Raw genomic sequence first — 26878 nt, forward strand, 5'->3', positions numbered from 1 at the left:
TATTTTATCAATTATTATGTCAATAATAAAGCGAAAGAACGAGGCGACCGGTGGTGGAAGCGGGTCGCGGCCGGAACCGCGGAAATTCTGATAAGTAATAAGTAATAAGGAGAAGCGGCAATTATGCACGTCAATGTTGCAACAGCGAGGTCGCGCATACATCGGCGATTCGACAATATTGGCCCACGCGCTGCAGCTCGAAGAGCCGCGTTTATCTCGACACGTGCGCGTGGGCGTGTCGGAATCACGTAGATGCAAATCGCCGCGAGCGGACGGGAAGCCGACTCGGTCAGTCTCGAGAGGACCTCTCGAAATCTGACAAAAGCCGCGCGGCGGCGGCCGCTGCCGTCGACATGGCCGCGTTCGCGCGCGACCACGGCCGCAAGCAAATGGAAGATCCTCGCGGAGATCCTCCGCGGCTTGTTAACGCGTCGCGAGCAAGATTGCGCGACGCGTCAACACGGCGCGGAGCTTCGCTCCGCCGCCGGTCCGGATGATATTCTTGAGCGGCCGGAGCGGCGGAGAAAAGAGCGCGCATGCCCGACGCAAGGGAGGCGCGCGTTCTCGAGACTTTGCGGCGGATTGAGCTCCACGTTCCATTCAGTGAACCGGCACTATTTGCGCGCCACGCTTCGGCTTTCCCGGACGCGGCGCGAGCACGGCCGGCGGCTCTCTTGACCAGGCAGCAGGCGGCAGCCGACGATGACAGCGGCGCGCCGAGTCGCGACGAACCACCTGTGAGAAGAAGAGAGAGAGAGAGAGAGAGAGAGAGAGAGAGAGAGAGAGAGGACGACGCCGGACGCCGTCGACGCCGGACGAGTCTCCACTCTCCAGCCAGGTCGCGCTCGAGTGACGATCGAGGACGCGCCGATAGGTCGCGAGCGACGGCTTCGATCGAGTTTGGCGGGCGATTCGCGATCCGGCGATCAACTCCCAGCCAGGCGACTTCGCTGGGCCTCTTCGCGAGCCCCGGGTCCCCCCCTCCCCGGCTGGAACGACCACGAGACGACGACGGTCCTCTGCCAAATGGCGCGTGGCTTTGGGAATCGATTAAAGGCCGCAACGGCGCGTGCGGAATTTAATGGCCCCGGAGCGGCCGCGGCCGCGACCGCGGCCGGCCGGCGGGTTTAATCGCGCGCGATGATCCACGAGCGTCGCCTCGCGCACACCTGCGCCGTGGAGTGTGAATCACGCGCCGCGCTGGACCGGACGGGAACGAGGAGCTCGGAGCCGTCGGGGACGACGACGACGACGACGATGCGGTGGTCTACTCGCTTCGTAACTCGCTCTCATCGGCCTGACGAGAAGGGATCGGCACGGTCGTTGCCATTAACGCGCGTGTCTCTGCGAAATTGTCTCTCCGGGGCGGAGAGGGAAGGACTTTTCTCCGCTTTCCCTCTTTCGTTCCCCCAACGTCGGGGGGGCTGACGCGCGCCTCGAGCCGTCTCGACGAGTGACGACGAGTGCAAACGACTCGGTTCCGCCGCCGCTGCCGCTCAAACGCTCAGCGCCGTTGGGAGAAATTAATCGTGTTAATCGCGGGATGAAACGCGGAGGATAAACACTCGACGTCGAGGCGCGTCGGTTGCCTCTCGCAAATTGATACTCTCCGCTGTCTCCGGGGCAGAAGGCACTCTAAACGAGGTCCCGTTTCGAGTGAACAAGCTAATCGGGACGTTTCCGCGCGCGCGCGCGCGATCTCCTCGAAGGCTCTCTCTCTCTCTCTCTCTCTCTCTTTCTCTCTCTCTCTCTCTCTCTCTCTCTCTCTCTCTCTCTCTCTCTCTCTCTCTCTGTCTGTCTGTTGGCGCGCGCGGTAATTAATGACGAGCGTTCCGCGGCACGAGCGAGACACACAGGCGGATGGATAGAGAGCGACTCGATGAAGTCACTTAAAGTCGGCCACCGCTACTCGACGAAAGCGGCGGCTCAAGCTCCGAGAAAGGCCGGCGTGGGACCGGCGGTCAAGTCACACGGCGCGCTTCCTCATGGATTTTCCCGGACCGCGTCTCGGCGCGACTCCGGCTGGCAAAGTCGCGGCACGGCCGAAAGTGCTGCCCACGTAAAGCTAAAATTCGTCCATTCAAAGCGAGAGAGAGAGAGAGAGAGAGAGAGAGAGAGAGAGAGAGAGAGAGAGAGAGGAAGAAAGAGCGCTCGCGCACATGCGAAGCCCGCTTCCACGAGTGGAAATACGCGATAGCGCAAAGCCGCGCGGGGCGAGACGCGCGCGAGAGAGCGCACAGCTGGCCTAAAAAGCCGCAGGAAGCTTCGAGAGTGTATTGATGGTGGCAACGTGAGGGGAAATATCGCGCTCTGCCGTGTCCGCGGCCTCAACGGCAGCTCTCAACATGCTGACGACCATGTCGACCGTGGCGATCGAGTTCAATTCCTCCTACTACACGACGGCGATCGGCAACAGCGCACTCGACGGATTCTCAGGTATTCTCGCCTCCCTCGTCGTCGTCGTCGTCGTCGTCGTCGTCGTCGTCGACGAAACTTCTCAACTCTGGAGACGATCGCATTGACGCGTTTCTTCGCTCTCGGCACGCGTTAGAGATCTCTCAATTAGCGATTAATTACACTTTGCAAGCGGCAGAACGGTCGACCCGACGCGTCAATCACGTCAATCAAGCCGAGAAATATCTGGCGGGATGAGACGATTTCCCGCTGAAGCGGCTCGGCGATACGCAAGTCCTGACATCGTCAGGACGTCTGCTTTCGCAAGTTGAAATTCCCGTACCTTGAATCGCGGTTCATATTTCAGCGAGAAATGCGGCTTCGTCCAACCAGACATTTCTCTCCCGACGGGATTCGAGTGGACAAAAAAAAACACACACACAATCGCATGATTCCAGTGATCGAGCCGGAGAACACCACTTCCGCGCTGTACATGCTGCCGGCTTACATCCGGACGACCTCGATGGTGGCCTGCATCGTCGTGATGATTTTGGGCATCGTCGGCAACCTCATGGTAACTTGGACTCTCACTTTGCCGCGGCACTTTGAGCAGCCACTGGCGTCTTGACATTCTGGCCAGAGAGAAAGAGAGAGGGGCAGAGAGAGAGAGAGAGAGAGAGAGACGGCAAACTGACCAGAGAATCTGTCTGGATTAAAATCAGCTTGCAAGCGCTTCATTTCATTCTTTTTTCTTCGTTTTCCTCCTTTCGGGGCTGCGAAGCGTGCTCGCGAGCGCCGCGCCGGTCGCGAAAATCCTGCGGGCCCGTTAAATCGGAAGCGTCCCGGAAGATTGCTCTATTCACCGTGTACGCCGTGTATCGTTAATCTCGCCGGTGGCACGTTCGCGTGGGCACACGCTCGACTCGAAAATCTTCCGAATAAATATATATATATATATATATATATATAAATCTTTTTTCACATTTTCCGCATCGGCGAGCGAAAGGGCCGCGAAAAGGGTGGGCGGCGACAGATAGCGCCGACGCGATGTTTAGAAACAGTTTTACAGAGCCTGTCGATTCCCGCCGGCCGCCGCCGTGCTCCGCAATATATCACCCGCGACAAGTTTGCCGGCAAATAATAGTTATTACAGTTTCGGCCCGCGCGCGCCGAAAATCCGAGCGCCGACGCCCTCGGGAATTCCGCGCGGGTGAACACCGCTGGCGCAGCGCAGCGAGAGAGCGGGCTCTCTCGCCAAAAAAGCCACCCTTCAACCGAGCGAGCTTGAAGGATTGGCTCAGGCGTCGCAGGGCAGAGCTCGAGCAAGAACGCGCAGGTCCGATGCCGATGCAGCCGGGAAACGGATTAAGCCGGATCCAACGCTGCAGTGAGAAATGTTCTCGAGCGTTAACGAGCGCGTAACAACGTCAAATCGCTCGCTCGTTCGCGAAGGATCATCCCGTGCGAGACGTCCAAGTGTCCTTCCAGGACCTGCGCGTCGAGACTCGACATGTCGCAATTATTCCTGCGCTTTCGTATTCACTTTGCGCTAAATCGCCGCGAAAGGGAATCTGAAATGCCCTCGATCAGCCGTCACGTCCAAAAGCCAAAGGTCAAAATACCCTCCCCTCCTCTCTCTCTCTCTCTCTCTCTCTCGCTGGTCGGTCGACGAGCTCTCTCGCACGCTCTCTCTCTCGTCCCCGTTCAGGTGCCGCTGGTCGTGCTGCGCGGCAAGGACATGAGGAACAGCACAAACATCTTCCTGGTGAACCTCAGCGTCGCCGACCTCTGCGTCCTCGTCATCTGCACGCCCACCGTGCTGATAGAGGTCAACTCGGGCCCGCAAATCTGGCCGCTCGGCGAGCACATGTGTGAGTAGCGCAGCGCATAATGATGTGAACACGCGCGGCGCGTGACGTACTTCTCGGCGCCCGTCCGCGTCTCTCCTGGACATGACGGCGGCGGCGGCGGCGGCGGCGGCGGCGGCGGTACGATGATGATCGGCTAGATCCAAAAATACCAGCCGTCACATATTTCCTCCACGGACGGCCCGCTCTCGCGAATCGACGCGGTTCGTTAACCAACACGCGTACATACACACGTTCCCATTGCGTCACGCGCGCGCGCTCGCTCGCTCGCTCCGCGACTTTGCCGGAATTTCGCGCCGCGGCGTTAACCGTTCTTTTCCTCGTGTTTTCTTTTTTTGTTCCTCCCTTTCTTTTCGTTCTTTTTCGAAACGCGCTTCGCTGGCACACACACACACACACACACGTGCGGATCATTCCGCGGGCGGGCGGACGAGCGAGCAGCGATCGCTCGCCGATTGCTCTCTCGCTCCGAGCGAGTCCGCCTCGGCCGCGCGCGATTCGGACGTTAATGACGTTGGACGTCGTCCAACCGACGGTTTAGAACCGCTTCGCGTCGGTTTGTCTCATAACGGCCGCCGGACGCTGGACACGAGCGGCAACGGGCTTTTATCTAGAGTGCACGGCGATGTCGCACCGCGGAAGGGTTCTCTCCGATGGAAAGTCTCTGACCCGCTTTCGTCATTGTCGAGCGCGCCGCGAGTGAAACGAGAGGAAGAGAGAGAAAGAGAGGAGAGATAAAGACACGAACAAGGAAACAAAACGCGCACCCCAGTCGCCGCACGTCGCGATGAATTTCGCACGCTCGACGTCGAACGATTTTCGACGAGCGCGCGACGTCCCTCCCCTCTTCGGCGGGGGGGGGGGGATGGGGACGATATCATTACATCGTTGTACGCGGCCTTGTCGGGCGGAGATAAGTAAAACAGCGCGACCTCGATAACGAAGGAGATGTCTTTTACGGCGCGGTGGCGGCTGCAGTCGGAAATGAAGTCGGGGAAGAAATTAATTCCGCCCGTCTCTCGTTTTATTACACGCGGCCAAATTAATTAATCGTCTCTCGAGAGAGCAGGAAGGAAGGGCGGCGGGGGAATCGCAGGGCCGGTGAAAAGTGAACGAGCCGCGCTCTCGTTCTCGCGATCCCTCATCGCGCGTCCCTTTGTGTCACTTCCCCGACGCGCTACTTCTCTCAATCTCGCTCGGACCTCGCGCAGCCGATAATTGATTGAAATTCCTCCCGAGACTCCTCTCCCGCCCCGCCTCCGCCGGCGGCGAAGACGCGCGCGGTCTATCCGCTCTCATCGCGCGAAGAATCCGCGCTCGTAAACCGTCGGCACCATATGGCGTTTGCGAGGGGCGAGATTCTTCCGGCTCGCGAGTTCTTACGAGAGCGGTCGCCTATATCGATATACTCCGCCCTCTCCCTCCAGCCCCGCTCGCCTCCTCCGCGAGGAGAGCGGCGGAGAAAGGGAGAGCACAAGCAAGAGAGAAAGAGAAGAGAGAAAGGGAGACGGCTCCGTGATGGCTCCTATATGAGATGCGGTTACCCGTCCGTGGAGGGTGGTCCAGATGGGGTGCAAGGCGAGGCGAAGAGGGTGGCATTTAGGCGTCTGGGTTTTATGAGGCGCATACGGCGGCTCGCCTTATGTCGATGTCCTCCCCTTCCGCGACGACGACACCGGCATGTCTCTCGGCATTCCTGATGCGAGGCTGCCGTCTTTCCCTCCCTCTCTTCCTCGCGCCCCTTCGGGGCCACGTAGCGTTTATTGCGACGTAAAACATCTCACGGCGGTATAATCGGGACGGGTATTACTTAGAAAGTGAAAAGTTTTCTTGCACCGCTGCCTGCCACGGCAGGCCCGGCGATAAATCCGTCTGGCTGGCTGCCGCGCCGCGATTACGTGTCTCTCCGCGAAGGATTCTCCGTCTGATTAAATTCTTCGGTGCGCGCGCGCGGGGCCCGATACGGCCCCGATGCGACGGCGATTCTTCGAGGGAACTTTCCGCTCGCGGCGAGAGAAATTCTCCCGCAAGTGGAGAAAGCGCTCGTCGCTCGCTCGCGTCGCGTCGAGCGAGACGCGTTTTGCAAAATCCGCAAGCGTCCGCCTATATGCGCGGCGATAAACGCGCGGCCGCTGACGATCGTCAGAGCTGGACGGCTCCTGTTAATTGCGCAATGTTCCAATTGATCGAAATTGTCCCCGGGTGACGTGGCGGAGAGGGGCGGTATTAATTACGTCACAAACGTCGCGAACGGTCGTAAAGCGGCCGCGTGACGGAGAGAGCGCTCCGAGGGCTTTGCTATTTTCCCTTGTCTCCGGACAGTGACTAACGACCGAGACGGAATTGCGAATCACAAATTTGACGTCGTCGACTTCCTACGGACTGATAACGATCGCGAGCGAACGAACACCTGCAGCTTGCCCGGCCACGGCGAGCGACGCAACGTTTGTTCACGTCGCGGGCGTCGACAGCTCGCGCGCGAGTACGTCACAATTCTTCCCGGCGCGGCGCGGCGACGAGACAAAACGGCGCCATCCGCGATCGAATGTCCGGCGGGAAAAGGACGCAGAAAAAAACGTAACATCAGGCAGCCGATATCCGCCGAGAACCGCCGCACCGGCGAATTTTCTCGTCGCTCGAAATACGCGAATCGCCGGCGAGCGAAGCGCGACGACGCGACGCGACGGTCTCCTCGACGTCGACGACGCGTCGAGCCGCGCATCGATCTAACGAAGCAATTACGCCGCGCGGCCGGGTCTACGTGCCGCCCCCAGTTCCTTTGTTTATCCGGAGCGGTTGTTATCGACGACGTCGAAATTAAAATAATACTCGGCTCATTACGGCGCGCTGCAAACGAACGCTCGAGACCCGTGCCGAGAGCCGACGGCAACGGCAAACGGCCCGAGGACGACGACGTCGTTAACGGAACGCATAGATATGTCCGCGTTAAACAAACAAACATCGCTGACGACGCCGTCATCGACGACGACGACGACGAGCAGCGGAGTTCACTCGCTAATCGGCTCCGCGCGTTTTAAAAGCGACGTCGGAATCAGTACTGCTGTCGATATAATAATCATGATACATATTTTAATCTCATTTGTTGAAGGGGGGGAGGGGATAACGTCGCGGACCATCGCGGTTGTCTCCACCGCGGACGACTTGGACAGCCGCCGTCGCGCAATTTGCGCAACCGGAAACTTTTGTCTCTCTTGCTCTCTTGCGCGCGCGACGCATTCGGGCCCGCGACGGGAAAGTTCGCGCGAGCCGCGCGCTGATTAGTCAATCCGTGCGAGAGGAGGTCGTTAATTATTCGGCGCGAAAGAGAGGGAGGGAGGGGTCTCTCGTTATTTTGAAAATTACCCGCCGCAAACAAGGCACTAGGACGCGCATCGCTCGGTCGACGACGCTTCTACACGTCATCGTTAGCTGTCCCGCTTGACCCTTTTACCTTCCAGCGCGTAGGGGACGCGATAAATCCTCTCGGGATAACGCTCTTTCAGCGCTTCCGCTTTAAAACGCTGCGTATCGCGGCGCGTAAATTACGACGCGCGCCGGCGCGGCGGAAGTGTGCGTTTCAAAGCCGGCGCCGCGGCCTGTCTGCATAACAATACCGTATTCGAAGAAACGGTCACGCAGAAATCGACTCTTCGAGAAAGAGGGAGGGAGAGAGAGAGAGAGAGGTACTAACCCAAATAGATAATGAGTGGAGCGAAGCGGGCCGTATCTCGCAACGGTAAACGCCGGCAGCGTTAACGCAACCCTCTCGCAGCGAAGATAGCCGGCTGAATTTAATGAAAGTGACGCGACACGGTGGAGCTCAATAGCGCGCCGTAAATCCTCGCGAACGAAAGAACGGTAAATCCTGCGCACACACGCCCGCGCGGCCGCGGTCGGTGAATCAGTCGCGGCGCGGCAAAGTCCAGCGACCTCAGCGGCGAGCGTGCGCCGCGTAAGGACTATTTAGCCGCGGATTAGCGATCGCTAAACGACTTCCGGTGACGCGCGTTGCCGACTCGCACTGTTCGCCGTGATTAAGCGGTTGCGTAAACGACATGCTCGTTCACTCCGCGGTAAGGAAAGCCGTGAGATCGAACGCCGAAAGAGGCGAGCCGCTCGTGAGTCACTCGCTTTGGAAAGCGTCGCCTTGAATACCGCGTTCGCACGTAACTCGAGCCGATTTTCATAAGGAAATTCCTCGAGCGACGGCGGCACGGCATTATATTACGTCGTCCTGCGCCGCGGCGGAGAAACGCAAAGCTCGCGTGGGGAGGGGATTCTTTTTTTTACGACGACACAACACTGTAAAACTAGACATCGGAACATGTGTGTTAAAATTGAGTGTTAGTGTGTTATTTTGACACATTAGCTGGCGTTAAGGCACTAAGTGCGTCAGAATAATTCGTTTCCTGTGACAAAAGTGTGTTTTAACACACACACACTTGTCTTGTTGTAACACACCATGTAACACACTACAGAAACGTGTTACTTCTTTTCCAACAATTCCGTGACACACGTAGAGCGTGTTATTTAGACACAGAATGATAATCGAAATACACTGAGAACACACTTGGATGATATATCGGATAACACGTCACCAAGTCACGTAACACACTAGTAATGTGTTCGTGATAACACACTAATTTTGTTAACACACGTTTAAATGAACACACATATATGTATTAAAAAAAATACATGTGAGAAAAACACAAGTCGGCAAAATCGGCGATTACTCGCCTTCAAAAAAGTATTGTATCTATTGAACAAATTAATATGATAATAACTTGCTTTCATATTATTATAGATAGACTAAATCGTTAATTACATGTTATTCATTATTATATGTTTTGTAAACGTAATATGTTAAATAACGCGTGACTTAAAATGGAAGAAGTGTATGAAAAAGATTCATTCGTTTACACGCTTGTGCATTTCAACACAACACACTTGGATTTGCAATGTTGCTCAATTCACCTTCATAACACACTTGAGGTGTGTGTTATTTTGATATACCTTCATAACACATTTGAGATATGTTATTTTAATATACTTTCGTAACACACTGAAAAGTGTGTTATTTTAATACACCTAACCATTAACACACATGTACAAACGATTATATTTAACACATACATAAATATGTTCTTTTAACATATATGTGTTAATTTAATTTGCTGATTTTGTGTGTCTAAAGTGGTGACATACTTTAACACGCTTCAAGCGTGTTATTGTAACACACTTCAGTTTACAGTGAAAGGGAGGACGGAGGGAGGACAGCGGTTTGTACGCGCGGCCGGCCGTGCCGCGAGAAAATTGCGCTTGGACGCACGACTTGTCTAAAGTTATCTCGCGGAAGATGAATGAAGTAACATCCATTGTATAAGTTAAGTCCGCGGGTTACATTCCTGGACGTGACGCTATATTGACGACGATAAATTACTCGGCATTGTCCGCGGGAGAGTCTCTCCTCTCCGGCCTGAAAAGACAGATCGGCCGGTTCGATTCGCGCGGCAGAGGAGAGCTGATCCAGCTGATCCTGACCGGGAGCCTGAAAGAATTTCACTCCGGCGGAACGAGCGGCGGCGGCGGCGGCAGCGCCGTGGACGGGGAGAGACTCGATTAGTGCCGCCGCCGCCGCCGCCGCTTTCTGTATAAACCGGCTACTTTTATCTAATATTACTTACACGCCCGCTCGGCTGCGGTAGCGAAAAAACAACTTTTTTCATCACATCGCGCGTGGCTTTTTGCAATCGCTCCGTCAAACCGCGCGCGCGTGCGCATACAAGTATTCGACAGTTGACGAAATATCAATACTCCGCCGCGTGTTTTTCACATTTCATTTTCGCTCTCGTGTGAAAAATACGCAATTTGTCAAGTATGCAGCCCACGCTGCCGGCTTGGCGGAATAAATTGGAAGAAACAACAACGACAACGACGCTGCAGCGACTTCGTAAATCGAAATTCTGGTCCGACGAGAAATTGCGACTTACGTGTGCGTGCGTGCGTGCGTGCGTGCGTGCGTTAGCGCGTAAATCGCGAAACGCTGCCGCCGATATTTTCCGCGCGGCGATCAAACGCCCGAGTCGCCGTAGAGTCGGTTTAATAATATTCCCCGAGCGCGCACACGCACGCACGCACACATGCGCCAACTTGTTTGCCGAACAAGTCGTGCAACGAAAGTCCGCATAATTCAATCGGTTTAATTGCAGCGGGTCGGGCGCGATATTGCCGGCGATTTGCTCGACGAAGTTTCGTCGCCGAGATTATTCGCCCGGCGAGAACGGGGCTCCCCCGTTCTCCCCTTCGGCGCTCTCGACACCTCGACGTTTTTTCCCAAGGTGACGACGATAACACCGACGATAACGAGCTTTGCTCGATAAAAATTGAAAAGAAAAAAAACGGTCGCAAGACGCAACGTAGAAACGCAAATCGAGCGATCGCGCCGAGGATGTGCATCCGGCAGTCGCCGCCGCGCGATGGTGTCCATTAAAGCCGACGATATAACGTCAAATCGAATTATTGACACAGTTAAACGCTCGAATAATGCAGTATGAATACGTCGGCGCGCGTTTGAGCGCGCATGGCAACGATGGCTCGGCGAAATGCGTTACGGTGAGCGGGCCAGATGACATTTTTTGCTTCAAAATTCTCTAGAGACCTGAATTTCCAACTCGATCATCGACACCAATGGATGAGGTTGATCCTGAATGAATTCCAAAAAGATCTGTCTAGCCGAAATTTTGAAAAAATTATCGGTTCAGGGTTCACGGGTTTAGGGTCCTTGTCTTAAAAATTTATCGTTTAAAGTACAGTGTCTTCGGTTCGACCTCAATGGGTTCGAGCCTATGGATACTAAATGCGAGACCCCAGAACTTATAATCACCTTTGAGAAAACTCAGAATTTCAAAGCTCATCATTTCAGCCCACATAAAAAAAAAAATCAAGCCATTTGGCATTCAGCATTTCTAGGCTCGAACTTAATGTTTTATAGCTGAATATTCAACGTCGAGTATTATTAGGTTCTCGAGCTATGGCTAGATTGGGTTCTTGGACTATTTGGGGCTCTTGATATATACGGCTTCATGCATCCACGAGCTAAAAAGTTCTCGGATTGATAGATTCCTAGGTTGATGGGCTTAAGACTCAAAATCCCTCGGTTTTGTGCTCAACCCTTTCACGGTTTGTGGGTTAAGTATACTTCTCACCTTTTCTTGATTCAATTTTGCGTTGTAAAAATCACATAATTTTGAAGAACCAATCGGGGATCTGAGTTTTCCAGATAACTGAATTGTTGTTCAACATACTCCAATAGGTTTTTATATCCAATTATTCATTTGTGACAAATATTTGTAACAAATCAAAGTTGAAAAAAAATGCTTTTTTTAGGGAAAAATCGATTTCTCGGAGAGTATTGAATGTAGAGGTCTGAAATTTTCACCAAATATTTTTCTGATGTTGTACAAAAGCATATATTTCTTCCAGTACTCTTTTGCAGGTTAGATTTTTTTTATAAATAAATACAAAAACGGCCGAAATTTGATTCTTTTGCACTTTTTAGCTCTATTTTCATAGTTTTTTCATTCTGTATCTCCATCTCTAATCCATACTATCAGTATTATTTTACTAAAAAATGAACGTTTAATCTCTAGCATAAACATAAATATGCAGTATTGAACATTTTCCAACATAAATTTTGTCCAGCTCGATCGAGTTCCATCGTCTAGAATCATATGTTCTTATTACGACCTGGTCATTATTTAATAATAATCGGAATTTTCATTAATTTTGTACATCATGATCGCCATATTGAGTCCGGCATTTTTAATTTTGCAGATCTGACTTTAGATTCGTAATCAGCGACCCAAGAAACGTAGGACCACCAAATATTTTAATAATTTTCTCAAGGGAAGTTAATGCTCTCAGCAGTGAAAGGGTTAACGGGTCTATATTTGATGTTTTTGTAATTTGGGCATATGAGTTTTGGGTTAATGGGTTTCTGGTTCAAGATCGATAAATCTCGGGGTGTCTGTTGATCGGTTTCATAGTTCCAATCCGCTGAATACGCTATTAGATGGAAATAAGTGTCGAATAATGAGTATTTCGCAAGTTTCTCGCGTTTAACGATAATTTTTCCCCTCTTTTGGGGCTAGTAATTCGAGAAAAAAATTTTTTTTAAATTTTGCCAAGACAGATCTCTTCGGGATTTATTTAGGATCAACCTCATCTATTGGTGCCGATGATCGGTTGGAAATTCAGGTCTCTAGAGAATTTTCAACCAAAGAATGTCATCTGGCCCCGCTGTGCGGCGCGCTGCATATATCGCGCGAGAGCGGTGAAAAAGCCGAGGGAGAAATCAACGCGCGTCTGCCTGTCGCGTAACCGACGTCTCGCGTAATTGCGCGCCCCGTTGAAGGCGGGCTTCCTGATAAGATCCTGATAAGATGATAACTGTGCCGCAACGCTTCCGGCCTTCATTATCGCGCGCATGCGAACGCGGCGATGCGAATCTGGTCGCGGCGCGGCTTCAACTCGTTCGGGAAAAAAAAGGAAAGAAGGGGGGAAAGGGAAAGGTGGGGGGGGGGGGGGGGCGAGGTCGTGTCTCGCGCGCCAAAGTTGGGGGAAAATTAGCAATCAGCCGGGCCACATGTCGGAGAAACGTGTCGTCGCGCAAAGGAACACGTGCCGGCACGTGCCGGCGAAGCTCAATAGCGGGATTTCGCGCGGGACAGGGATTTCCCCAAAGACCCCAGTCGGTGTGAATGCTTTATCGTCGCGAACCGGTTGAAAGTCAGCCCAAGGAGGGTGCTGGCAATTTCCAAGTCGTCGTCGCGGGAACCAGCTAGGCTGGAGTTTAGGCGACGCGTGGCGAGCGAAAGAGAGGAAATCGCGTTGACGCAGACTTTCTCGGCGCTTCCAGAGAAGCAGAGGAAAGGAGGGCGAAAAAGAGAGGGAGCGGCAGGAGGGGAAGGAAGAAAGGCCTCGCTCGGGACAAGGCTAGGGCAAGGCAAGGTGGAAGAGTAGCGCGGCAATGTCCGGCGCGCTGGACACGGCGCTCTAAGCACGGTGACCTACGGGGCTGAAACGACCGGCTGAACTTCTACCCCCCGCTACGAATTACCGTTGCTCTTAGCCTGTACCGCGTCGGGGCATTTAATGCTACGCCCGGTATAACGCCTCCTCGTCCTGCCGGTCTCTCCCCATCCAATTCTCTCTTTAACCTTCGTGGCAGGAAATGCGATAGAAAGGCGCCCGACGCCGCTGCGACCGCGACACCCTGCGGCATTCTTTCGGCCCACGACGACACAGACAGATCCGCCAGACGAGAGGGGGGTGGGGGGAGGGCGGAGGAGAAGACCCTCCTTCGGTTTCTTTCGTCCGCGCACGAGCTTCCATCTCGATCGAAACGTTCCCTTTTTACGTCGCATCTATCGCCTCTATTTCGGCCACTCGGATTTCTCCCGTCGACTGCGCGCTTATGAAAATTCATGTAAAACAGATATCCGTCCCCCTCTCTTCTCGCTTGTAGCGAGTGCATCAGGGCGATTAGGAGCAATTAGCCGAGGAGGGACTTTGGCTCGCGACGCGAGGACGCGTTAAAATGGCTTTCCACTCGGCGACTGACCGCCCTGGAAATCTCGTTCGGCGGCGGCGATAAGAACCAACCGAGAGAGAGAGAGAGAGAGAGAGAGAGAGAGAGAGAGAGAGAGAGAGAGAGAGAAGGGGGGATAAAGGAAAGAGGAAAAAGAGAGATGCGCTGAATTATGGAAGCCGGCGCCGTAGATAATCGATTGCGGAAATAACCTTCTTCGCGCGGATAGATGCCTACGAAGGCAGCAGCGACTGCTCGAACGTATAAACCTAATAGCCTGGCCCCGATAAACAAACAGCTTTACGCTCCTCGGGACAAATAATATATCAGGATCAGCAAAGAGGGATCACCGTCGCCGCGACTCCCTCTCGTCGAATCGTGAAACTCAATTATAACCGGCGCGTCCATGCGCGAGCGACGTTACGACATTACCTCGCGCGCGCGAATTAGCCGAGGAAGAGCTCTCTCTCTCTCTCTCTCTCTCTCTCTCTCTCTCGTTCATTCGTCCCGGCGCACAGTGGGGCCAGATGACATTCTTTGGTTCAAAATTCTCCAAAGACCTGAATTTCCAACCGATCATCGACACCAATGGATGAGGTTGATCCTGAATAAATTCCAAAAAGATCTGTCTAGCTGAAATTTTGAAAAAATTATCGGTTGAGGCTTCATGGGTTTAGGGTCTTTGTTTTAAAAGTTTATCGTTTAAAGTACAGTATCTTGGGTTCTCCCAAGACCTCAATGGGTTCGAGCCTATGGACACTAAATGCGAGACTCCAGAACTTATAATCACCTTTTAGAAAACTCAGAATTTCAAAGCTCATCATTTCAGTCCACATTAAGTAAGAATTAAACCATATGGACCCAATAAGTAAAAACATGGAGAACATTGAACAAAACATCCAACCCTAACCTGATGCTGCATGAGCTCAAAGCTTATAAACCTTAGCTGATAAGCCATCATACGGAGATAGAAAGTAATCACCGTCGCTGAATACGCTATTAGATAGAAATAAGTGTCGAATAATGAATATTACACAAGTTTCTCGCGTTTAACGATAATTTCTCCTCTTTTGGGGCTAGTAATTCGAGAAGAAAATTTTTTTTTAATTTTGCCAAGATGAATCTCTTCGGAATTTATTCAGGATCAACCTCATCCATCGGTGTCGATGATCGGTTGGAGATTCAGGTTTCCAGAGAATTTTCAACCAAAGAATGTCATCTGGCCCCACTGTGCGGTACTCTCCCGCAATTTCTTCCAACGAGTCCGACCGCGGCAGAGTGGCAGGGTGAGACTTCCCCCCCGTATTAATCGCGGATTATGTCGGGGTCGCCACCTGGCGAGCGCCTGGCGTCTGCGATTCGTCTCGTGGAATATATAATGTCATATATAATGTCATATAATGTCTCGCTCGCGCGCGCGCGCGTGCGGTCTGAGCATCGATCGCGCGGATTTTGCGCGAAACTTCGTCAAAGGCGCCCATTAGCGTGCGGTTCATCAAGTCGAGGACTAGAGAGCGCGGCCGCCGAAATATTCGTATTCCGGTATCAACGCGCGATATCAACAACCGCAGAGGGTCTTCTTTCCGCGTCGACGTAATGAATGGATTTTGTAGCTCGTGCGTAGGTTGATCCGGAATAAACGACGGGGCAGGTTCGCCCACGTGGGGGATAACAACGCCCGGGGTGTCGCGGCGTTTTTATTGCGAGTCTCCGGTGAGTCGAGTCTCATGAAATTCCTTTCGGGAATTACAAGTCGCTCTCCTCCCCCTCCCCCTTCGGCCGTTTATCGGACGTGAACCGGCGCCTGCAACTTTGAAGAGTGATAGATGACGGGCGAAGCGGGTTCTGAGCGTGCGCGTCAGCTTCAAACGGGGGAGAGTCCTGCGGATAGTCCTGCGCAGAGTCCTGCACCTTGCGCATCGCATTTGACTTTCAAACGTCGCTGCCGGCTATTGCCTTGGCGGCGGGAACCGATGTAACGAGAAACGACTTTCGTCCCGCGAGCGTTTGTCGCCCGCCGACTCGATGTTATTCTTCTACTCACGTCGAAACTCGCGTCCTTGCGACGCGACGCATCGACCGAGCGCACGAGTCCGCCGCGCGCGGTCTCGCCGCGTACCTTAAAGATAAACCTTAAAGATAAACCACGGCGTGTGCGCGCACGCGCGAGGAGAGAACGAGAGAGGAGAGATGACAAAAATTCTCTTGTGCTTTCAGGTAAAGCCGTTCCCTTCGTGGAGCTGACGGTGGCTCACGCCTCGGTTCTCACGATTCTGGCCATCAGCTTCGAGCGGTATTACGCCATCTGTGAGCCTTTAAGGGCCGGGTAAGGCAGTCGAGGATAGTTTAACGAGCAAACAGCGGAGAGAGCGCGGCTAATTAAAAGTCACGCGCCAGCTTGTAACCCGATTCTTAATTTCCTCCCTCCCCCGCAGATACGTGTGCACGAAGACGAGGGCCACGATTCTCTGCTTCCTGGCGTGGCTGGCGGCGGCGCTGTGTACCAGGTGATACGAAACAGAAAGGTCGCGGGAGTCATCGATAATTCGCTTCGTTACGTTTCTACAGCCCTCCCTCCTTTCCTCCCTTCCACCCCTTCTCGCGCTGCTGCAGCCCTCTTGTTTCTTTTCCGTGCTTCTTTTGTACGCTACCGGCTCTTCTGCTTCTCTCCTCCACACTGACGCATGCCGCGCGCGCGCTGCTTGTTTCTTTCCTTTTGCTCTCGGCACGTGTTGCGTCCCCCGCGCCATTTTTACGTGAGCGCAATGAGAAGTCGCTGCCGCCGCGACACGAGCCCTATTAACCCATTAAGGGCCCATGCTCAAACCATTAGAGATATGAAAAAAGTAACTATTGGGTCTCTGGCATGGGTCTTAGTAACGACTATTGGTGCTTCAAATTGGTTGAAGAAAAATTTTTTCAAACAAATTGTTGTAAACAAATTAAGAAAAATTAACTTTTCCGAGAAACTAACCATGCCAATCGATTCTACGGGGAAAATCACCAAAGAAACATGTATTATATTTTCGATTTTCCGCTTCGTTTGTTGTTAAAAAATTACAAACAATCTCTATATGGATGTACTCGCTCCAGCCCATGCCTAGACCAGTAGAGATACGAAAAAAGTAACTATTGGCTTTCTGGCATGGGTTCTAGCAATGATTATTGGTGCTTCAAATTGGTTGAAAAAAAATGTTTTCAAACAAATTGTTGTAAACAAATTAAGAAAAATTAACTTTTCCGAAAAACTAACCACGCCAATCGATTCTACGGGAAAAATCACCAAAGAAACATGTATTATATTTTCGATTTTCCGCTTCGTTTGTTGTTAAAAAATTACAAACAATCTCTATATGGATGTACTCGCTCCAGCCCATGCCTAGACCAGTAGAGATACGAAAAAAGTAACTATTGGCTTTCTGGCATGGGTTCTAGCAATGATTATTGGTGCTTCAAATTGATTGAAAAAAAATGTTTTCAAACAAATTGTTGTAAACAAATTAAGAAAAATTAACTTTTCCGAAAAACTAACCACGCCAATCGATTCTACGGGAAAAATCACCAAAGAAACATGTATTATATTTTCGATTTTCCGCTTCGTTTGTTGTTAAAAAATTACAAACAATCTCTATATGAATGTACTCGTTGCAGCACATGCCTAGACCAGTAGAGATACGAAAAAAGTAACTATTGGCTTTCTGGCATGAGTCTTAGCAATGATTATCGTGCGATTAATGTGCTTCGAATTTCTTTTCAAGCAATTTGAAGCATGGACCTTAATGGGTTAATTACGCTCGCAAACGTATGTTTTACAAAGACGCGCCCCGAGGGCCGAGGGGCTGCTCTTGATCCTGAGGCGCGCTTCAGACGACGACGCGTCATCTGCAACTTCGCTGGCTCGAGCGAAGCCGATCGATACGACCGCGACTCCGCGAGCGCGGAGAAAATGTCATATGTTAACGGTGAATTTCGCTCGTGATTGTACACACGCGCGCGCGTCGAGTCGTATTCCATTTTGCTCTGCGGCCAAAGGACCTAAGCCGGTGCGCGCACCGCACGTCTAAAAGGCTCATTGTGCCCGCCGCGTGAGCGCAAATGCGCGAGCAAAGTGCGTCGCGGTAAAATTAATGTCTCTATTAAGCTCCGCGGGGCAGCTCGCCGAGGCTCATCGTCGGATTACAGCGCGTGAACTTTGAAAACTCGCGCCCGGGAGAGCCCGGGGCTCAAAGCTCTCCCTCCCTCTCCGCCCCCTGGCCTGTCGGTGGATTAGGTCGTCGCGACGTTTGGCTGCCACTCGACAACGGAACATTACGACCGGGAGTTTCATCATCGCGCGATGCGATTGCGAGTCGCAAGAGTGCCAATTACACGCGCGCGCACACGCGCGCACGTGGTCGTCGACCGTCTCTCTCTCTCTCTCTCTCTCTCTCTCTCTCTCTCTCTCTCTCTCTCTCTCTCTCTCACACTCTCTCACACTCTCTCACACTCTCTCACACTCTCTCACACTCTCTCACACTCTCTCACACTCTCTCACACTCTCTCACACTCTCTCACACTCTCTCACACTCTCTCACACTCTCTCACACTCTCTCACACTCTCTCACACTCTCTCACACTCTCTCACACTCTCTCACACTCTCTCACACTCTCTCACACTCTCTCACACTCTCTCACACTCTCTCACACTCTCTCACACTCTCTCACACTCTCTCACACTCTCTCACACTCTCTCACACTCTCTCACACTCTCTCACACTCTCTCACACTCTCTCACACTCTCTCACACTCTCTCACACTCTCTCACACTCTCTCACACTCTCTCACACTCTCTCACACTCTCTCACACTCTCTCACACTCTCTCACACTCTCTCACACTCTCTCACACTCTCTCACACTCTCTCACACTCTCTCACACTCTCTCTCTCTCTCTCTCTCTCTCTCTCTCTCTCTCTCCCCCCCCCTCCCTCGCGCTCGGGTTAAGTCGGGCGCGAAAGTTTGATAATTGCGCAAAGCGAAGGACTTCCTTTCCCTCCCGCGGGAGCGGCGCGCTTTTCCTTCTCTTCGCCGTCGCTCACCGCCGACGACGACGACGACGGCCCGCCGTCGATTCTCGCTTCGTTACATCGCGGGAACGCGCGTCGAGTCGTATAACGCGAGAGGAAGCAGACGTACTCGAGCGAGATCAAAGGAGCGCGCGGCGCGCCGCGGCGGCCCATTCGCCGATGTTACGTTTTCGACTACGAGCTTTACGAGCGTCGTAGAAAACACGCGTGCTCGCTCTCGCATTATTCCGGGAAATGTGTGTCACCCGCGGAAACGACGCGACTCTCTCTGCTACGCGGCTTGGAAATTCCTGCCGCGGAGATTGCTCGAGCGCACACACACACGCACACGCACACAGCGACGACCGGGCACAATCGCGCGTAACGCAATTGCAGCTCTTTCGCCACCCCCGCCCGCGGAAATCGGGCTGGCTGCGGAGGTCCCAGCACGACGTTATCCGGCCTTCCCCGAGAGCCGTCCGGCTGTCGCTGTCGCGGAAGATGGCCGCTTTGTGCGGCGGCAGCGTGTGACGTCAATAACGTCAGTAACATGCATCATCTCATCGGGGTAGCTCATCATCAGGACGCGCCGATGACGGAAAAATGGCGCGCGATCGTTCGCGCGTCGCCCCGAGATCGCGAGACGAGGGGCGGGCGGAACGCGGCGGGGGTTGGGCAGTGTTGGGTAAAAAGGGGCGAGCCGAGTGAAAACGCGGGCGCGAGAGGTCGACGGCGGTGACGGCGGCTTTTATCTCGGATCAGCGCATTTAAAGCAACGCCGTGAATGAACGGACTCGCCAATATCCGCGAGTGCTCGATTGTGTCCTCGTCGCAATTTCCCTCGTAAAAAGGAGCCCCGCCAAGTTCATTGAAAGAGAGGCCGCCGGCTCTCGGGCTCGCTTGATATCCGTCAGCATAAAATGCAAGGCGATTATTTCTCCCCCTGCCACCCCCCTCTCCCACTAGCCGGCTCTCTCCTGCGTTCTACCGGCAGCCGAGAGATGGATCGTTGTGCGGAGAAAGGGAGAGAAAGAGAGTTTACATGCGGGGGCGACACGCAAGATCGCAAGTTCCCCCTTCTCGCAAGGAGCGCCGACGAGAGACAGACGCGCTGAAAGGAGAGCAAGGGTAGTCTCGGGAATTCGATTCTTACCCCACGCGGCAAGTCCGGCCTGGGGGTCGCTCGCCCTCCCAGATAAAAGCGGCCGTATCACACATTGTGGGGCCGGGGCCCACATACGCGTCATAAAAGCGATATCGCTCGTAAAGTACTTTGTGTGGAGAGCAAGGTGGAGGGGGAGGGGGAGCGGCAGGGACAGGAAGAGAGCCCCCTAACCACGCGTGCACGCGCGTGACGCGTAGATCGACTTTGTCGTCTCGGTCGTCAAGTACTTGGAGCGTCGGCCGAATTTATAGCCACTTATGAAACGGCAGTCGCTCCCCTCCACCGCGGCAAAATGTCGCGATAGAATCTCGAATGAAACGTCGCATTCCACGACAGCGCAGGCCGCCCATTTGTCTCCAACGACCATTGGAACCTCGGAATTTTATCGCTCGTGCTCTCATCCCCTCCCCCTCCCCCGCCTCCCATATCTGTGTCATAAATCGAGTGTTGATGGCTCTCCGGAGGGGTCGCGCGGTTAGGCAATTGTACAAACGAGCTGCCGTCGTGAGATGCCGCGGAGACGCGCGTTGCATCTCGCGGAAGGCCGAGAAGGGTAGAACGCGATTCTCCGATCGAAAGCGCGTCGGACTAATTAGCGGCCGGCACAGCATTTCTCTCGTCGCTTTGCCGTCAAAGGGGGAAATCACGATCGAACCTGCGGAATTGTATCGCCGAGTGACGGCCGCAGAGAGACGACCTCCTCTCCTCGTGCCTTAGCGATTCGCATTCTCGAGGGAGCGCGCTGCGACTGGGTCTGCGCGAGCCAAAGTCAAAGTCAAAGCCGGCTCCTCGTGCGTGAGAGGAGAGCTCGCCTGCAACTTGTCCGAAAGCGCGAAACGCGGTTAAGCGACGCTTTATCGCAGGGTCGTTCGGAGTCGCGCCGCGCGCTCACATCCGCCGGCACTGTTATTTCTTTTGACCCGATCTCCGCTTCGCTCCGCTTCGCTCCGCTCGCCGGAGTCAAAGCGTGGGCTCGAGACGTGTTTTTCCATCGCCCCGGAGAGAGCTCTCGCCGCCTCGAGAACTAATTTTCAAGTTGTTTGTCGCACGAGGAAGCTGCTAATCGCCTCGGCAACTTTAAATCCCTCTTCTTATCAAAGCTCGGAATTTCGGCTCGCTACCGAACGTGTTAAGCACTTTGGTGCATCGGTACGTTGACGTTCGCTTTATCTTTGTCAATTTTCTTGCCTCGTTCTCGCATACTAGGAAAAATGTATTGTTGCGTGAACCAAAATTTTGTTGTAACAACAAAATAATTTGGTTAAAATATGCCCAACAAAACTGTTTAGTTCCTGTAAACAAATATCTTGTTTGATTACGGTTTCTTCGTATAACGTAATACTTTTGTTATAGCAATCAAAAAGCTTTAACTATATGAATTTTGTTAAAAATACTATAATTTTTTCTTAATATATAAAATCTAAATTTTAGTCCGCTTCTAAATTTTAGTGCAAGAACAAAATCATTTGATCCAAAGAGCAGAAAAATATATTTAGTTGGGACAACTAAATATTTTGTTATATAAAACAAGATATTTGGTTGCTATTAAAATGTGCCTCAACTAAACAGTTTTGTTAGAGATACTAAATTTTTTCCTAGTGCAGGCGTCTGCGTGAAGACGCGTCGTCGAGAGAGAGAGAGAGAGAGAGAGAGAGAGAGAGAGAGAGAGAGAGAGAGAGAGAGAGGGGGGGGGGGAGAGAGAGAGAGAGAGAGACGCGCAATTATCGAAATCGCGTTTCCTCAAAGCCGTCGAGGAAACCCGACGCCGCCATCCTACCGTCGCCCCGGCAAAGGTTGAATTCGTAGCCCGAGCCGCGTTACACATCGTAGCGTGTAAAGCGGCAGAAACGATGCGTAAAAAACGCGAGATATTCCGTTTCACTGCGTGGGAACGCGACCGTCTCGGGAGAGAGTCTCTCGTCTACGCTATTATTCCCACCTCCGCGCGCGTTCGCAAAGCCACGAAGAAGGGTAACCTTTCCATCACTTGGCAATTTTGCGCGGAGGGGTGCTCCGCCGACACGGGATACCTCGGTTGCTGCTGCTCGCCGGGCGCGGAGAGAGCTCGGGGCTCAAAGCTGTACAAAAAATTACCCTCTTAACTCTTTAACGCCCGACTTTTTTGTAAGTGTTTTAGAAGAATGAAATTTGAGTTTTTTTGAACTGAGACTATAAATAGTGATGACCAAAAAAAATATCAGAATTTTATATCTGCGAGAAACTACCTTCTGAATAAATAAGAGTACACGAAGTTTCTGCTTTCCGTTTGTTGGTTTCGTCAGTTTGGTTTTTTTTATCGTTCGTTTTTTGTTTACTGGTAAATATGACTTGGATCCTAAAAGCATATACGAAATGAGCAACCTATACAGAGAAAAATGAGGGATAATCTATACGACATAACTCTGATAGTCAGTTTGACATTTTTCAGCTGAAACTTTACTACGTATTACTCGTATATTTGTGAATGAAGTTTATCATTCAGAGCGTCAAGCTTACTATTTCAGAAGAATATCTTATAGATCACCATTTAGATAGTCAATCGCTCCTTCATTTTTCGTCGCATAAAAAACTGTAGGTCATCAGGTTTCACGAAAATAGCTTGATTTCTTGATTTTCGTGTCCACCATATTGGATTCGTCATTTGGAATTTCTATATTCTTTTAATTTCACATTTTGCAACTGAGAAAGCTGCCAAATGTATAAAATTATAACAGATATCAATCTAATCATTTATAATGCACTTTCAGATGTCAGTAACAATGGTAACTATGCCTACTTGGAATTTAACAAAACATGTTATCATTGAAACTGAACTTAAAACAGACTAAACCGAATCTACATATAATCTATATACTATTTTTTAGAAGAAGAATTCACCTTTACAGTGCGGGTACAAAGAAAACGAAAATATCTCCTTTTTTGACCAACTTATGGATTCTTAAATACGTTTCTATAGTAACTATAGTTAGCAGTAGGCGTTAAAGGGTTGAAAAAGGCGCGGAAGGACGCGCTTCCTTCTTCGCGGAAAAGATCGCGCGGCATTAGCGCGATTAAAGCGTCGCGCCAATCGGAACTTGAGGAGAACGTGAAAACTTTGCTTCGCTCGCGGAAAAGAAAATACATCTTTTTCATGACTTGTCGCTCGACAAATGATCCATTTGTGCAAACGTTGTAAACGTCCAAGTCAGCCAGTGAGTGAGTCCGCTGTGAAAACTGACGCAACACTTTAATACTGATATCTTTGCAAGAATTCATCCAAGTGTGGACTTGTCCAGTCGCGCGTTTAACAGACTTGAACGTTTCTAAACGTTACAGCAGCGACTTGGAACGAACATTTCCCCAACCCTTCCAACCCATCTGCATTAATCAATCGATTCCTCCGCATGCGTTATTATTCTCGAAAACGCGGAACCGAAAACGGAACAACATGTAGCCGCAACGATGGCTCAAGTTTGCGCGCCGCCAAGCGCGACGATCCCGAAAGCTCTCAGCTAGTCGGCACTCCATGTGTCTCTACAAGCAACGTGTCTTTCCGCACTCTCTACAAAATAGCCAACCGCCGCGGTGTGCGAGCGGACTTGGACTCTCGCTTCTCTCTGCCTGCTGTTCTATCCGCTTGCCAGGGTCGACTTGGACTTGGATCGGCCCAAAGTTGCGGTCCACCGGCGAAGCGAGTGGCCGAGTATAAAACGCCTTCTCCTTTACCCCTCTGGTGATTGATTGCAGCCCGATGATCTGGGTATCGCAGTACCGCGAGATCAAGATGGCGCACGGAAGCGCCCAGGCCGCGACCGCGGCAGGACGGGAGATGATGATGATGATGACGACGACGACGATGACGACGACGACGGCGCCTCGGGTGAAAGAGGTGCCGGTGTGCCTGACGCAGGCCGACTCCGTCGCCAGCGTCACGTTCTTCCTGATGGTGGTGCTGCTCTTCTTCGCCGCGCCGTTCGCGCTCCTCGTCGTGCTGTACTCGCACATCGTCAGCCACCTGACTCGCGACACCGCGTCCGCCGCCGGCGACGCGTACCACGCTCGCGCCAAGCGCCAGGTCGTGTATATGCTGTTGGCCGTGGTGGTGAGCTTCTTCGTGTGCCTGTCGCCTTATCGGCTGCTCACCTTCTACATCGTCGTGACGCCGGCCGAGCGCATCGCCGCCATCGACTCGGACACGTTCTTCGGCCTGCTCAACTTTTGCCGCATCATGTTCTACCTGAACAGCGCCGGCAACCCGATTCTCTACAATCTCATGAGCAGCAAGTTCCGGAGAAGTTTCCTCAGGCTCTGCGGCCTCGGCGGAGAAGAGAGCGCGGGCGCGAGGAGGTTCGCCCCCGCGCGCCAGCGGCGGAGGAACTTGAATCGGGAGGAGGAGGAGGAGGAGGAAGAGTTGTGACTCTTCAAGTATCGGAAAGTGTGTAACTTGTCTCCTTCCCCGAAGCGGAAGTGTCGGACGATTACGTTTGAACGCAGCGAGTTCCAGTGGATGTTTATTGTGGAAGGAAGCTCAAGGCTCGATGCTTCCGGCTAGATTAGATGGGACTGTAAGCGCCGCGGAAAACTTTCTACGTCTATCCGTGAGATATTAAAATCCTCGTGAGCGAGAGAGGAGAGAGAGAGAGAGAGGGAGAGAGAGAGAGAGAGAGAGAGAGAGAGAGAGAGAGAGAGAGAGAGAGAGAGAGAGATAGTGATCCTTTTTTCTCTTTCTCTCTCTCTTTCTCTCTCTCTCTCTCTCTCTCTCTCTCTCTCTCTCTTTCTGTCTCGATCGACAGACAATTGGTCCCAGTATTAAGCAGCGTGTCCTCGTCATCGCGGGGAGTCAAGCGGCCACGAAGCCGGCCGCCGGCTGTATCGGCGAAAATAAATGGAGCTCCCTCGCACCAAACTGCAACCCATGTCCAATCATTTCACCCTCCTCCTCGCTCAGCCTTCGGCATTTGGCCGGTTTTTTTCTTTTGCATAATCTCGCGCCATTAGTAGCAATTGTGACGAGGATGACGATAATAATGATGATGATGACGACGACGACGATGATAATGATGATAATCCCTTTTGATGTTTCTAATCTTTTAGCCCGATACTGTTGATGGTGACGTACGAAGTGGAGAACGTCGACGGCACGTACGTGCCGATGTGCATGACCCCGGCGTCGGCCACGTGGATGACCGGCTTCATCCTGACGACCATCGTCGTGTTCTTCGTGATACCGCTGCTGATCCTGATTGTGCTCTACACGGTGATCGCCCGGCACCTCATGGCGAATCCGGCCATCAGCCGCGGCCCGGCCAACAATCTGCTCAAGTATCGCAAGCAGGTGGTGCTGATGCTCGGCACAGTGGTGCTGTGCTTCTTCCTGTGTCTGTTGCCCTTCAGGGCATTCACCCTCTGGGTCATCATCGTGCCGCCGCAGATGGTCATCTCGCTCGGTACCGAGGGCTACTACTGTCTCTTGTACTTTTGCCGGGTGATGCTCTACCTCAACTCGGCCATCAACCCGATCCTCTACAACCTCATGTCGACCAAGTTCCGGGAGGGCTTCCTCAGGCTGTGCGGCTTGGGGCCTACCAGGCGCAAGAAGAAGAAGACGTCGGAACGCACCGGCACTTACACCACCACCGGCTCCACCAACTGCAGCAGCAGCCACTCGGACTTTTGGCGCAGGCACAGCAGCAACAAGAGCTGCAGCGTCAAGGTACCGTGCGTCGAGCACGAGAACGCGCCCGCGGACAAGCAGATCAGGCTACCCTTACTTACGGCGGTCGTGGCCGGGAGTATCGCGAGGAAGAAGCAGGAGAGCTACGTTTAATCCCGAGAGCCGACCCGGGAGTGACGAGCCACTCAACTTTGCTTTTCTCGACTCGTTGTTGTTGCGACAATACCCCGACGAACGGTGACTCGCTGATGCGAGGTCATCGGTAGCCGCCAACATCCATCGACGTAGCGTTCGCTAACTGTTAAATGTTTATTGGATGTTGCCGCGACCGCGTTAGAGCTTAGACACGACTCGCGAGTCTGAACGAAAGAGTGTGTATGTGTGTGTGAGAGTATAATAATTGTATTAGATATTCGCTGCGAGACGAAATTGCAGTGTCTTTGGTTCCTGGGACGCGTCGGATCGAGCTGATCGAGATACTTTGGCGAGTGCGTCATGCAGGCGAGAGAGAGAGAGAGAGAGAGAGAGAGAGAGAGAGAGAGAGAGAGAGAGAGAGAGAGAGAGTGAGAGGGTGAGAGAGTGAGAGAGTGAGAGAGTGAGAGAGTGAGAGAGAGTGAGAGAGAGTGAGAGAGAGTGAGAGAGAGTGAGAGAGAGTGAGAGAGAGAGAGAGAGAGAGAGTGAGAGAGAGAGAGAGAGAGAGAGAGAGAGAGTGAGAGAGAGAGAGAGAGAGAGAGTGAGAGTGAGAGTGAGAGAGTGAGAGTGAGAGAGGTGAGAGGGCGGCAAGCTGACCCTTGTCGCAAGCGATTTGTCACTTGACTTTGTGCTCGTTGGCGTTAATCAGCGTTGAGAATCCTTCTGTTGCGTTCTCGACTTCGAAGACTCGCTACTCCGCCGACGGGATCTGCGAGTTGTCGATTAGTTCGGCGCGACCGCGAAGGCGAAATCGAAAGCATTTGACCGGCAGCTCGCTGCGCATTCTCAAGCGAGCACGAAGCTTGGCATTGGCGCGCTGCGTTTTTTTCCAACGAAACAAAAGGCTGACTTGGAGACACGTTGACGTTTTCAGTTCTCCAAGTAATTTCATCAGCAAGGTTCGCCGCGCGAGGCGTCAGTCCTCAAAGGCCATCTCTCCTCTTTTACTATTAGATATCGTTGAGCAAAAAGAT

At 52.4% G+C, this 26878-nt stretch overlaps 1 protein-coding gene across 2 annotated transcripts; it reads left to right on the forward strand.

Moving 5' to 3' along the window:
* Positions 1-1789: 1789 nt before the first annotated feature.
* ETHR (ecdysis triggering hormone receptor) lies at positions 1790-26241 on the forward strand. Of its 2 annotated transcripts, none has more exons than XM_011136945.3 (6): positions 1790-2436; positions 2853-2968; positions 4103-4265; positions 16069-16177; positions 16287-16358; positions 25133-26241. In XM_011136945.3, exons 1-6 carry the CDS (start codon positions 2346-2348, stop codon positions 25863-25865), a joined length of 1284 nt encoding a protein of 427 aa, XP_011135247.1. In that variant the 5' UTR covers positions 1790-2345; the 3' UTR covers positions 25866-26241. The 2 variants fall into 2 exon arrangements, with proteins under 2 accessions (XP_011135247.1, XP_025162867.1); XM_025307082.1 differs by lacking the exon at positions 25133-26241 and adding an exon at positions 23786-24675.
* The last annotated feature ends 637 nt before the right edge of the window (positions 26242-26878 follow it).

Source organism: Harpegnathos saltator, unplaced genomic scaffold, assembly GCF_003227715.2.
Source record: "Harpegnathos saltator strain DR-91 unplaced genomic scaffold, Hsal_v8.6 scaffold83, whole genome shotgun sequence".
Classification (NCBI taxonomy): Eukaryota; Metazoa; Arthropoda; class Insecta; order Hymenoptera; family Formicidae; genus Harpegnathos; species Harpegnathos saltator.